A 12602-nucleotide genomic window follows, 5' to 3' on the forward strand; every position below is an offset into this window, starting at 1 on the left:
GTTTCTGTGATGATCGACCGTTCCGCATTTTAATAAAGATGTTGGTAAATGTAAAATTTTCTTTTTTAATATTTTTTAAGATCACGAGATAACTGCCGGGTATAAAACAGCTGCTAATGTGTTCTTTTTCTTTCCTACTTTTGGATTTTAATAGACATTTTTCTGATTGTCGCATGGACAATGATTGAACCGTCTGTGAATGTTACCGAATTTGACAGAGCGTCATATTTCAAGATGCAGCCAGTCTTATTGAAAGGATTAAGAGGATTGTTAAATCTAAAGCATATTTAACTATCTTTTCAGGCTCAAAAAATTATAACTAGAAGGCGTACGTGTTGGACGTCATTCCTTTTCTAACCAGCACCAGTTACATTTTCTACAGATTTTGCAGGTTCAATTTTTCTTGAAACTATTTATGAATTGATTATTTTGAAACTTGTTGGGTACATTCATAAGGAATTCGTCCTGTAAAATTGTTAATATAAACAAATATATGAAATTCAAAAGATAAAGCAAATTCTACAGTTAATTCTCAGAAATAGTCCTTCTTTCAGATATTGCAGTCGGTGCCTACAAATCTGGTCATACAATTGTCCTGTGGTCCACACCTTTAATTGACTTGTCGGAGACAATATTAAAAATTAAAAATTTGCAACCAGTAAATGGCTGTATCATTCATGAGAAACTTCAACCAAATTGTACCAACCAAAATCTTCTACAAGGAAATATGATATACTGTTTTATGTTCAAAAGCGACAGACTGAACTCACCCACTAATGCTAGTAAGTATTATACTGGAAAATGGAAAAATGCCGATATAGGATGAACAATATGTTAATGTGATCAAAAGTACTGATAATTATCCAATGAATAATGCTTTTGTTATTGCAGTTTTGTGTAAAACTAGTCTATTTTTGAAGAACTTTCAGTAAAAGAACATTTAAAGGGTTTTCTATGACCGTGAGCACATGTCGTTAGTCAGTTTAGACACCGATACATCATATCGGTCAACCAATTCATCATGGTGACCGTAAAAGTTATGCTGTGTCGATTTCAGTCGTTATTCATTACACTTTTGGAGCAATTTTTGTGTATGGAGCACACCCCTGTTTATGAAGTCCATATAGCGTAAACATGCACGCTTGTAACGTATAAACTTAGATATGTAAACGCTATACGATGGAGCAGGAGCTATGTTACCGTTGAGAAAAGGGAAGTGGACAATTGGAAATTTGAAATCATCACGTTTATCATAGATTCTAATTTGAAGTCGCCCATCTGTATCAATATCGGGGAAAAGATTAAGATGTGAGGCAGACATTCTACTTTCTGTCGTATCTTGATATCAAGTTCACTAGGATATATGATATGTAAGCACTTATTGAAATATGGGTTATTGAGTGAGAGTAGGACATAAACCACGTGCTTCTTTTTCATTGGTTGTCGTTGTCATCTTCTTTGTCTCTTAAAGTTGTTTTCGTTTTGTGTTTTCGATATTAATTGGCTCATTATTTGACCCATTTGAACTTTTTTTGCATTCTAGTTTATCAGTAGGTCGGAATGTTTGCCCAATGATGAATGCTTCACGACGATTTGCAAATGTTTTTGTATTCACTTTTGATTCTTACAGTGTTTAGTGGCTAGTTGTTTGTTACAATACCACACCAACTCTTTGAAATAAAAGGGGCATGAGCTACAAATATATTTTTTGTTTCATTTCAATATTAATAAAAGTGGAATTATGAAATGTTATTTCGCTATAAGCTTTCATTTTGGTTCAATTTTGTCAAAATAAGCTCAAAACATCGCTGATGTATTATTGACCTGCAAGTCAATAATAATAATTTAACCTAATTTGAATCCGTATTTATGCGAACTTCAATTTGACCTTTAATTATAGATGAGATGCGCATGTGTTGAGCATGTTTAGTTATAAAAAAGAAAGAAAGTCAACATTGAAAAGGGAAACAAGGCAGCCAACTGGAAGAACACGTTCGTTGACTGATTCTGACAAAAATCAATCTTATTCATGTAAAACGATTATTTAAATATTTTCAGACCTAGAAAAATCTTCATCATACCATTGCTCGTGCTTGTCTGTGTATTTATATTTGTTTTTTTTCTTTACATCAGGTCATATGACCATCGGAATTCGTCGGTTAATTACACGGCAGCTTGTCTAAAATACGCATTAACTGCTGATACGTTATAACGAGTCTATGCATTGTTAATTATTTCTTAATGACTTTTTGTAATTTGAACATACATTTTTAGTATGTTATAATTCAAATATGAGAATCTTAGTCGAATCGAAGAGGATGAATTTGACAACTCATGCTCATTTAAATGATATCATACTTTCTAGTTTTGTTGTTTCCTTTACAGTTGTGAAATATCAGGTTGTATTTGATTCATCTAGGAATAATTCACGAGTTTTTGGCTATAACAAAAGCAACAAATTGATTCCACTCAAAACTTTCACTGGGAAGCGTAGGATTTATGTCAACAGACGAGCATGTGAAAATACTACAATATATATACAGGTACAACACTTCATCTACTATTACAGCAAATCCAACTACGGTGTTCAAAGTAAATTCAGAAATTGGCAATACAGAGAAATGTAGAAGATAAAGACAAACTAAGATAATGATTTCCTTTTTTAACAAATTATAAGTCTGGTATCTTTGATGAAGTTTTACATGTGGCATTTGACAAATTGGCCAGTGGTGAAATTCATCTATGATAGTAAGCTAAATGACTATCAGATAATACAATGTTATCAATAAAAAGTTATAAACGTCTGGTATGAATAGTTTATATAGAATCCTTATTAATTCCATAGAGTAAATAGTATGTAACTGTATCTTCCTAATATTTGCTACCTTCTCAAGTAATAAATGAGATGATAAAAAAGAGGCGGAAGATACCAAGGGGACATTCAAAACTTATAAGTCATTAAACTGAGCAACACGAACCTCACCTTAAAATGGGGTGATCCCAGGTGCTCCGGAAAGGTAAGATGCATATCCTGCTCAACTAGTTAAACCCGGTGTATTGCTCATGGTAAGTACACATTCGGCGATGAGTCTCATAACAAACTAAATTATTCTGAGCCTAGGTAATATAAAGCTGAGCTTATTTTATAGAAACTTTTCTGTCAATGAAAACCCTATGTTGAATTATGTACATGTGTTATAAAGCTGAGCTTATTTTATAGAAACTTTTCCGTCGATGAAAACCCTATGTTGAATTCTGTACATCTGTTTTGGTTTAATTGTGTTGGTAGATCAATTTCTTACTATCCTTACTTCACGTAATAATACCATTTGATAAAAAAGAGAGTACTGTTTGAAAAACCAGTATATTTTTAATTGGTCGAACGAATTGCAGCTTGGTATAGTTATGTTGTGATTTACAACAAGCATTATAAAGATATATAAAAATCGTGACAAGACGTATACAAGACCATATTTGCGTCTCGTATAATACTTTTTTTTACCAAATAATATTTTACTCCGTTTAACACTAAAAATGTAATGCATGCTAATTAAATGATGCCTTATCATTGAAGTTCACAGAAGAATCAAATCAAGATGTATGGATTGAACTTGATTACAACTTAAGAGGTCGAAAAGTTACCTTACTTCAATTCAACGGGAAGAAAAAACAACCAGAGATTACCAATAAAAGCAAAGCGAAGGTATGTTTACATTATTATTTCTGTTACATTAATTGTGAATAAAGATTTGAAGACGTTTTTATTTCTAGCAAATAGCAGTCCATGAAGTAGAAAGCTATGTGTTATATAAACAAGAACCTAATACCGCCAAAAATCAATGAACAAATGAAAATTTGCTTCTATTAATATTTTTTTCATAAATTTCAATAGTAAGGCAGTTTGAAAGAAGAAAGATGGGTGAAATAAATGATAATACTACAATGATTATTGTAGGTTGAACTGAAGCAAAAGTGTGCAGATGACAATGAATGCGACGAAAAAATATTAATCAAGGCTGCAATGGAAATACAGAATGAAAACCAAACTGTATATACCGTAGGAAAATCAGTAAATGTGCTAGTTCTAGTCACGGTACTAAATATGGATGACATTAAAACATCAAGTGATGTCAGTATAAATATTCAATATTCAAAAATATTATCTTTTGTGAAAAGTTTTCATTACTGGAGCAATCGTAGTTTGCCATGTGACATTGAAGACTACAATAGTTCAAAGTTTATTATTAGTTGTAGAATAAGTAAGGAACAAAATTACAATACATCTGCTATTTTCGAATTTTACGTTGGAAACGGATTGTTGGAGGATAGTGTAGAGTTTTTGATCAGTTCACACAGTAGTAGTAGAATATCCAATAATGTTACGTTATATTTACCTGTAGTTTCTAGATCTCATGTAATAGTTATTGGGTAAGTAAAACGTAAAATGTCGAACAACGTAATAATGTTTTTTCCTGTAGTATCTTGATGTCATTTAACATTTGGTAAGTTTGTAACACTCCCAAACGTGTCCATCCCCCCAAACGTGTCCAATTCCCCCAAACGTGTCTATTCTCCCCAAACGTGTCTGTTCTCCCCAAACGTGTCTATTCTCCCCAAACGTGTCTGTTCTCCCCAAACGTGTCTATTCTCCCCAAACGTGTCCGTAATATTCAATATGGCCCAAACGTGTCCGATTTCAAAACCCCCAAACGTGTCCGATAATTGTTATTCGCCAAAAACGTGTCCACTGTTAAACACCAGCAGCCGGTTGTACGAACGTTGCATTAGCCTAATGGGTCATTAAGTCTTTATTAAGCCTTTATGATTCATTAGGCTAATGAAGACTTAATGACTCATTAGCCTAATGACACGTTCGTACAACCGGCTGCTGAACGTCTTTTAGCGCTAATACATGTATGTCCTAAATGAAACCAATAACGTTTACGGCAATTCTATGATGGGGGAAGCAGTTGATGAGGTAGTTATTTATTAGCATTAGTTTGTTCAATGCCGGTTGTTAATGATTATCATAATTGCAAATTTATTATGTAACATATGAATTAACTTTTGACTGAATTTGCTTATTGTCCAGTATTTCTTGCTCATTTAGAGCGAACATACAAATAATTCTAGTGCAGTTGAATTAATCGTTTACTATGTAAATTATGTGTTACTAATAAACTCCGATGATGCCTTTTATATTAATCCGACGGCGGGCTTTCAACAGAATTGACTTCCCTTTTTTTCAACAGTTCTGATATTTTAAAAGCTCTTCAAATCATAAACTGGTTTTCAGGTTTTTTAATAAATTTTAAGTTTCGAGCATCACTAAAGACACACGAACAAGAGAAATAACGTCCAGTGCCAAATATTTAATGCATTATTGGAACGACATCATGTTAACAATAAATACTGTATACAGGTTCTATTATCATACCGGGAATTTAGGATTGGGTATAAATTTTGACAGTTTTTCGGGATTAACACTAGTTGGGATTTTAATCTAAAAAAAATAAGAGCGAGTGAAGACCGATTTTTTATGACTTCAGTAAGAAACTACTGCAATCTCCGTATGTAATAGAGGCCGTTTTAAATAAAAGTTGCGGAAATTTAAAAAAAAATGTTGCCTTCCAAAATACAACTGATGGCACCATGAAAGAGTTAATTGCTACAAAGGTTTTAATGCGCAGAGAATGGGACATTCTCCCTACACGAGGTATCTGATTTAATATCTACAATTTAACTGAGCATGGCTGCTTACATTTACATCCAACATAGCCGAACGGACGCCCCCACTTTTAACCAGGTTAAACTGCCGGTTTAAAAAAGACCTAAAGTAATTTATTTCTATTTTTTGATGAAATAGTAAAATGAGTATACGTTAATGAAAAAACAATAACCAAATAACCTACGTATTTATAATATGGACACGAATGATAGTTCCAGTAAAAGAAAAAAATTAAGCTCGATATGGACACGTTTGGGGGATTGGACACGTTTGGGTGTTCATTAAAAAATGGACACGTTTGGGCGTTTAGACAAATGACACGCTATGGCGCCCTTTTACATTTGGACATGTTTTGCAGTTCAGTGACGTCATGTGGACACGTTTGGGGGAATCGGACACGTTTGGGGGGGGGGGGGGGGAGGGGGGAGGGGGGGAAGGACACGTTTCTGAGTGTTACAAGTTAATTAGAATATCCAAAAACCGTAACATTTTATTAACTTTTTGTACCTAAATATAACGTAATAGTCATTGTGTTAGTAAATTTAGAACATTCAAAAACTGTAACATCATATTAATCTGTTGTACCTAAAAAGCATGTAGCAGTCATTGGTTAAGTAAAATTTAGGATGTTCAAAAACCGTACCATTATATTAGCCTGTTGTACCTAAAAATCATGTAACAGTCCTTGAGTAAGTAACATTTAGAATGTCCAACATTGTGACAAGTTGGTTGTGGTTGTGTGGTCTGTTGTACTGTTTAATATTTTTAAGTAATTGCTTTATACCTTTTTGTATAATATAGGGATACAATAAACGCATCATAGATACCAGGATTAAGATTAAGTAACGTCAGACGCGCTTTCGTCTACAAAAGACTCATCAGTGACGCTCGAACCAAACGGTCAAATATAGTACGAAGTTGAAGAGCATAGAGGACCCAAAATTCCGAAAGGTTAAGCCAAGTACAGCTAAGGTAATCTATTCCCGGGATAGAAAATCCTATAATTTGCTGTAACGTTCATTTATTCTCGTCTATGTCAATTGTAGTCACGCGGATTCCAAATGTTTTGTCAAGTTCTCGTTTTCCCTTAATCTGTATTCAACCCCAAATGCCCAGTATCAAAGTTTCTTAACTTTCAAATAGTTGACTGAGGATATGATGAATACAGATCCTTAAAATGATTTCGCGGATACAAAACTGGGCATGCAGATAATAATATTATTTTGTGCAATTCAAGTAAATATTACACGATTTACATGACTTCACAGAGTAATGTGCTTACTGAATATCTTTTTCATTATAGTAAAGGGAGTCCAGATGAGGTGATTTTGAAACTGCAAAATGAAAGTATAAAGACAGAACATGAGATTGTGTTTACTTACATCATTTTCAATGAAGGACCATCCACACTTGAGAACAGCAGTATGTTTATTAGTTACCCCGAGCTACCAGGAGTGTTGGACATGAATGGATTGATGGTGAGTATAAAGTAATAATTATAAGAATATGTTCTACTCATGAAGCTGATTTTAACAGAATAAGTTGATATCCAAGAATGATATGAATAATGCGGGAAAGGAGTTAAGAAGGATAACTTTTTACAAAATTAACCAACATTTCTTTACAGACATACTTACTAATTGTTTTAAAGTATTAAACTTACATTTGAAAATTCAAGGTAGGTTTGTTTTGGTGAAACACGCTTAATATCGACAACGGTATTATTATTGTTACTATTATAAGTATGTTAATTTTGTTATTGTGTATCCTGTCGATACTTATATCATTAACAGATGGCCTATGACGTTATTACAATAAATCAGATGGAGGTGTACTGATTGAAATTTTAGTATGGAATCACAATGATTATACAATAGTTCAATTTGGGCTCAGAATCTGATTTAAGTAACAAACGATTTAACAGTTTGTTCTTTTGTTGTGTTGTTTACACCACCGTCTCAGGTTGGAAAGGGTTAAGCGCTGTTGAACCCTACCACGTAATTCATATGCCTGTCCCAAGTCAGTCATCTGTATTTCAGTGGTCTCCAGTGCATGGTTGCCGTTTTTTGCCATATTTGTTTTTCGCTCTTCGTTCATTGTTATAGCATAAATCAGGCCGTTGGTTTTCACTTTTGAATTTTCACAATTGTCATACCGATGACTTAAATAGCTTACAATAAGGTATGAAAATTGCCAGTTGTATAGAGATAGAAACTATATAATATTTTGAATGCACGAAAATAAAACAATTTTGGAGAGCATTTTCTAATTGATGGTATTTTTGTTTTTTGGAGTAAGAAAATTTTTAATAAAGACAGTGTAATTTTTGGCTTTTTGAATTCTGATAGCTTAGTTTGAAATTATTGTATTCTACAGGCAAAGTGTTACATTAACTATGTAAAGATCCCCTGATTAGACAGACTGTTAATATTTATGCAAGCTTTCATTACATTTTTGAAAAGATGTTTGGAAATTTTAGAATATTTATATTTTTCTGAAGACAAACACGAGTCATGTATCGACATATGGGGGGAATTTATGGAATTTATTTTGAATATGATGGTATATTTAATGAACGCCAAAGTATTCTTAAGATAGCATCATATACATGTACTTGGGTTCACATCGAAGACTTGTTAATCCTTAATATTTCTTAATCGCATAATAGTAATGTCATATATTTTATACACTTATGTCTTGGAACAATGTATGTATGCATTTTAGTTTGAAAACCAAAAAATTCAATAAAAAATAAAAAAAAAAAAAGGTATGAGAGTTGATCATTTTTGAAGGTTGTACCGTAACTTGTAACTGTTTACATCTTTGTTCTTTGTTCTTTGGTTTTTATTGCTATTTGTTAATCACCTTGGCAATAGTACCACATCTCCATATTTATACATTGTAGATTGAATCGAATCCAAAAGATTCTTCAAAGTACATGTGTACCCTGAAGATGAGAGGTGAAATCAGTAGTTCTTTGGTTGACAAGATAAATAAAGAGCAAAATATTCAGCTAGTAAGACAAATAAATATTGTATTGGAACTTTATATATGGTTGAATCAGCTCTGACTGATCTAACAAACACAAATCAATGCAAGTGCTAGCTTTGTGCTACTTAGATCATGATTTTGCGCTACCTTCAGAGCATGATTTTATGTTACTTTCAGGGCATGATTTTTTGCTACTTTTATATAACGATTTGTGCTACTTTCAAGACATGATTTTGTGCTACGTTCATTGCCTGATTTTGTGCTACTTTTATGACATAATCTTTTTACTACTTTTGAAGAATGATTTTGTGCTTCGTTCAATGCATGATACTTTGCTACCTCCAAAGCATGATTTTGTTCTACTTTCTATGCAAGTATTTGTGATACTTTCAAAGCATGATTTTGTGATACTTTAAAAATTATTTACTTCTTTTTCACAATTACCAAAGACTGACCAATGTTCTGGTTTGATACTATATTTTTTTTGCTGTTCGATGTAAAGTTGGTTAAATGATGCACCCTGCTGACTATCGCATTGTTTTTTGATTTTTCCTGTTCAGCTTATCAAATGTTAGTTTGATAATTTTATTTCCCGATGTTGTTCAATTATGTTTTAGGTCGATAACCTTTTCCTTTTCTTAGGTTATAAATATATCGATGCTGTAATATTGTTGATTTTTCTGAAGACAAACATGAGTCATGTATCGACATATGGGGGGGGGAATTTATGGAATTTATTTTGAATATGATGGTATATTTAATGAACGCCAAAGTATTCTTAAGATAGCATCATATACATGTACTTGGGTTCACATCGAAGACTTGTTAATCCTTAATATTTCTTAATCGCATAATAATAATGTCGTATATTTTATTCACTTATGTCTTGGAACAATGTATGTATGCACTTTAGTTTGAAAACCAAAAAATTCAATAAAAAATAAATAAAAGGTATGAGAGTTGATCATTTTTGAAGGTTGAACCGTAACTTGTAACTGTTTGCATCTTTGTTCTTTGGTTTTTATTGCTATTTGTTAATCACCTTGGCAATAGTACCACATCTCCATATTTATATATTGTAGATTGAATCGAATCCAAAAGATTCTTCAAAGTACATGTGTACCCTGAAGATGAGAGGTGAAATCAGTAGTACTTTGGTTGACAAGATAAATAAAGAGCAAAATATTCAGCTAGTAAGACAAATAAATATTGTATTGGAACTTTATTTATGATTGAGTCAGCTCTGACTGATCTAACAAACACAAGTCCATGCAAGTGCTAGCTTTGTGCTACTTAAGTCATGATTTTGTGCTTCCTTCAGAGCATGATTTTATGTTACTTTCAGAGCATGATTTTTTGCTACTTTTATATAACGATTTGTGCTACTTTCAAGACATGATTTTGTGCTACGTTCATTGCCTGATTTTGTGCTACTTTTATGACATAATCTGTTTTCTACTTTTGAAGAATGATTTTGTGCATCGTTCAATGCATGATACTTTGCTACCTTCAAAGCATGATTTTGTGCTACTTTCTATGCATGATTTTGTGATACTTTCAAAGCATGATTTTGTGATACTTTCAAAATTATTGAGGTTATTTATGCTAACAGAAGATTTACTTCTTTTTCACAATTACCAAATGCTGACCAATGTTCTGGTTTGATACTCTATTTTTTTGTTAAGTTGATTAAACGATGCACCCTGCTGATTATCACATTGTTTGTTTGATTTTTCCTGTTCAGCTTATTAAATGTTAGTTTGATAATTTTATTTCCCGATGTTATTCAATTATGTTTAGGTCGATAACATTTTCCTTTTCTTAGGTTATAAATATATCGATGCTGTGATATTGTTGATTCGATTTTAAACCAGTTGTGCCATTTTGTTTACATCTTGAATATTTCTAGTACCAAATTATTTTTTAGATTTGCAATGGTGTACACCCCTACTGTACAAATATTGTGTGTAAATTCCGAAACATTGGACCACGAACGTCAGTAACACTGAACATAAATATGCTACTTACTGTTCATGGTAATAAATTTCAGGTAATTATATTTTGAGATAGAGGTTCGTACTAATGAATTTTGTTAAAGGCGAATGGTCAGTTTGGTCAAAATAGCCCTTAAATATGATGTTCTTTATCAAACTCTTTCCATGCGCTAAATTTAGTGATTGCTTCCAAAATAGTTCTATACAATATTCATGTTTGTCGCATTGTTCAATTATTAGAAATAACCTGTAATTTTTGAAGCACGGGTAAAATGAAAACAGAAAAAATGAATTTTAGATAACATAATTAAAGTAAAGGGAAAGCCTTGATTTTGAAAATGATATTTTTCAATGGAAGTACCTGAAATTACTGGAAATTCACTGATTGGACTGAACATTTGAGGTAGTTAATTTTAAATTGAAAAAAAGCGTTCACGATTGATGTTTCTACTGTATGCCATTTATTCTATCCAATATGAGGATACATTTAGCAAGTTCGACATTCCTATTTTCTTCTTTAATACTCCTTGCACTATCGACATTTGACAATGTGTTCTCTTTGTACATCCTGCCATCTCCATAATGCAGGTGAACATTAAATTACTCTTGGCTCATGAGAATCGGGCCGAAAAAACTCACTGAACGGATGGGAGTAGGACGATACAACCCACATACTTACAGTTCTCATGACAGTGTATCTGTTTGATAGAATTTGCATATTTAATTTATTTCATAAATACAGTTTCCATCTGAGAATGATGTTTACTATATCAGAATATGTATTTACATTTTCATTACAATTTCATACTCAATGAGATACGCACTGTCTATTCATACCAGTTTTTAGTATGAATGTTTGTGAAGTCATATGATTACAAAATATTCTACTGTTGGGATAATTCCGCATTCAGGAGTGCATACGAAATGGTTTAGCAAAACATGGGCAGAAATGTTATGTCTGTAAAATTTTCAAATGCAAGAACAAACGATACAATCTTAACTATAGCTGACATTTTGCTATTCATTTGTTTCGTGCACTGTCCTCTGGAGTCCTTTTCACCTCACCTTACCGTCGAGTCATATTCGCATTTTCCTATCAATTGAAGCCTGTTTTCATCTTTTTACATTTTCACAAGTCTCCAACTATGAAGCAAATCGGCACACTAAAACCACAAAAGCTCGCTTGAATTGTCATTAGCAAGAGTTTTTTAATTATATAATTTTTGTCTCAACTAACATTTCTGTTATTACTTAATAAAGATCAACTGAGTAAAACAAACAAAATAGTTAAGATTTATTGACATCCCTTTTGATATTTAGCTGAATTTCTGTAGATGGTTGTGTGATAAACAGATTTCATGTGAATGTTGTGTCTGTAACCTTCCTTTTTACTGTTAACGTTTACCATGTAATAAGCAGCTATTTAAGGAAAAATAACAAAACATATGCGCATTGGATATATATACAGAAGTCGACTGAAGTCTCCCTAACTTATATACAGCCGATCACGGTGTAGCATATATTTACTAAAACATGTCACATGTATATCCAGAGGAAACTCTTTTATGCGCTAGTTGTTAACTATGTTCCTGATTATTTAGTGTTGAATGCAGATCTTCTGATTTTTTCTGTTTCTTCACATTTTCTTATGACTTGAGACCATTGAGTTTCTCAAATAAGTCAATAATTGAAGACCATTTTTTTAAATTTTTAGTCAGGAGGTTTTAAATTGTATGATGTGTTACTTAATATCAAGCACTTTCAGAATTAGCACAATAGAAATTAAGAAGCATTTTATTTTCAGATAAAGATATTATTCACTGTTTATTAAATATACCTAAATATTGCACTACTAGTAACCTAAGATACATTTAAGTGTAGTATTTAAT

The 12602-nt window shown here is 32.4% G+C and overlaps 1 protein-coding gene across 3 annotated transcripts in view; it reads left to right on the forward strand.

Annotated features, from left to right (window-relative positions):
* Nucleotides 1–12602, forward strand: part of LOC127730676 (integrin alpha-4-like) — a 50449-nt gene that overhangs the window by 25010 nt on the left and 12837 nt on the right. Inside the window, exons 12-19 of one of the 3 annotated variants that reach the window (XM_052239189.1) lie at nt 555–782; nt 2386–2543; nt 3575–3703; nt 3956–4428; nt 7032–7206; nt 8634–8744; nt 9802–9912; nt 10647–10769. In XM_052239189.1, the coding sequence (XP_052095149.1) occupies nt 555–782; nt 2386–2543; nt 3575–3703; nt 3956–4428; nt 7032–7206; nt 8634–8744; nt 9802–9912; nt 10647–10769 (1508 nt within the window). The remainder of the gene's footprint in view (nt 1–554; nt 783–2385; nt 2544–3574; nt 3704–3955; nt 4429–7031; nt 7207–8633; nt 8745–9801; nt 9913–10646; nt 10770–12602) is intronic. The other 2 variants (XM_052239191.1, XM_052239190.1) reach the window with 2 other exon arrangements.

This window comes from Mytilus californianus, unplaced genomic scaffold (assembly GCF_021869535.1).
Source record: "Mytilus californianus isolate M0D057914Y unplaced genomic scaffold, xbMytCali1.0.p SCAF_2, whole genome shotgun sequence".
Classification (NCBI taxonomy): Eukaryota; Metazoa; Mollusca; class Bivalvia; order Mytilida; family Mytilidae; genus Mytilus; species Mytilus californianus.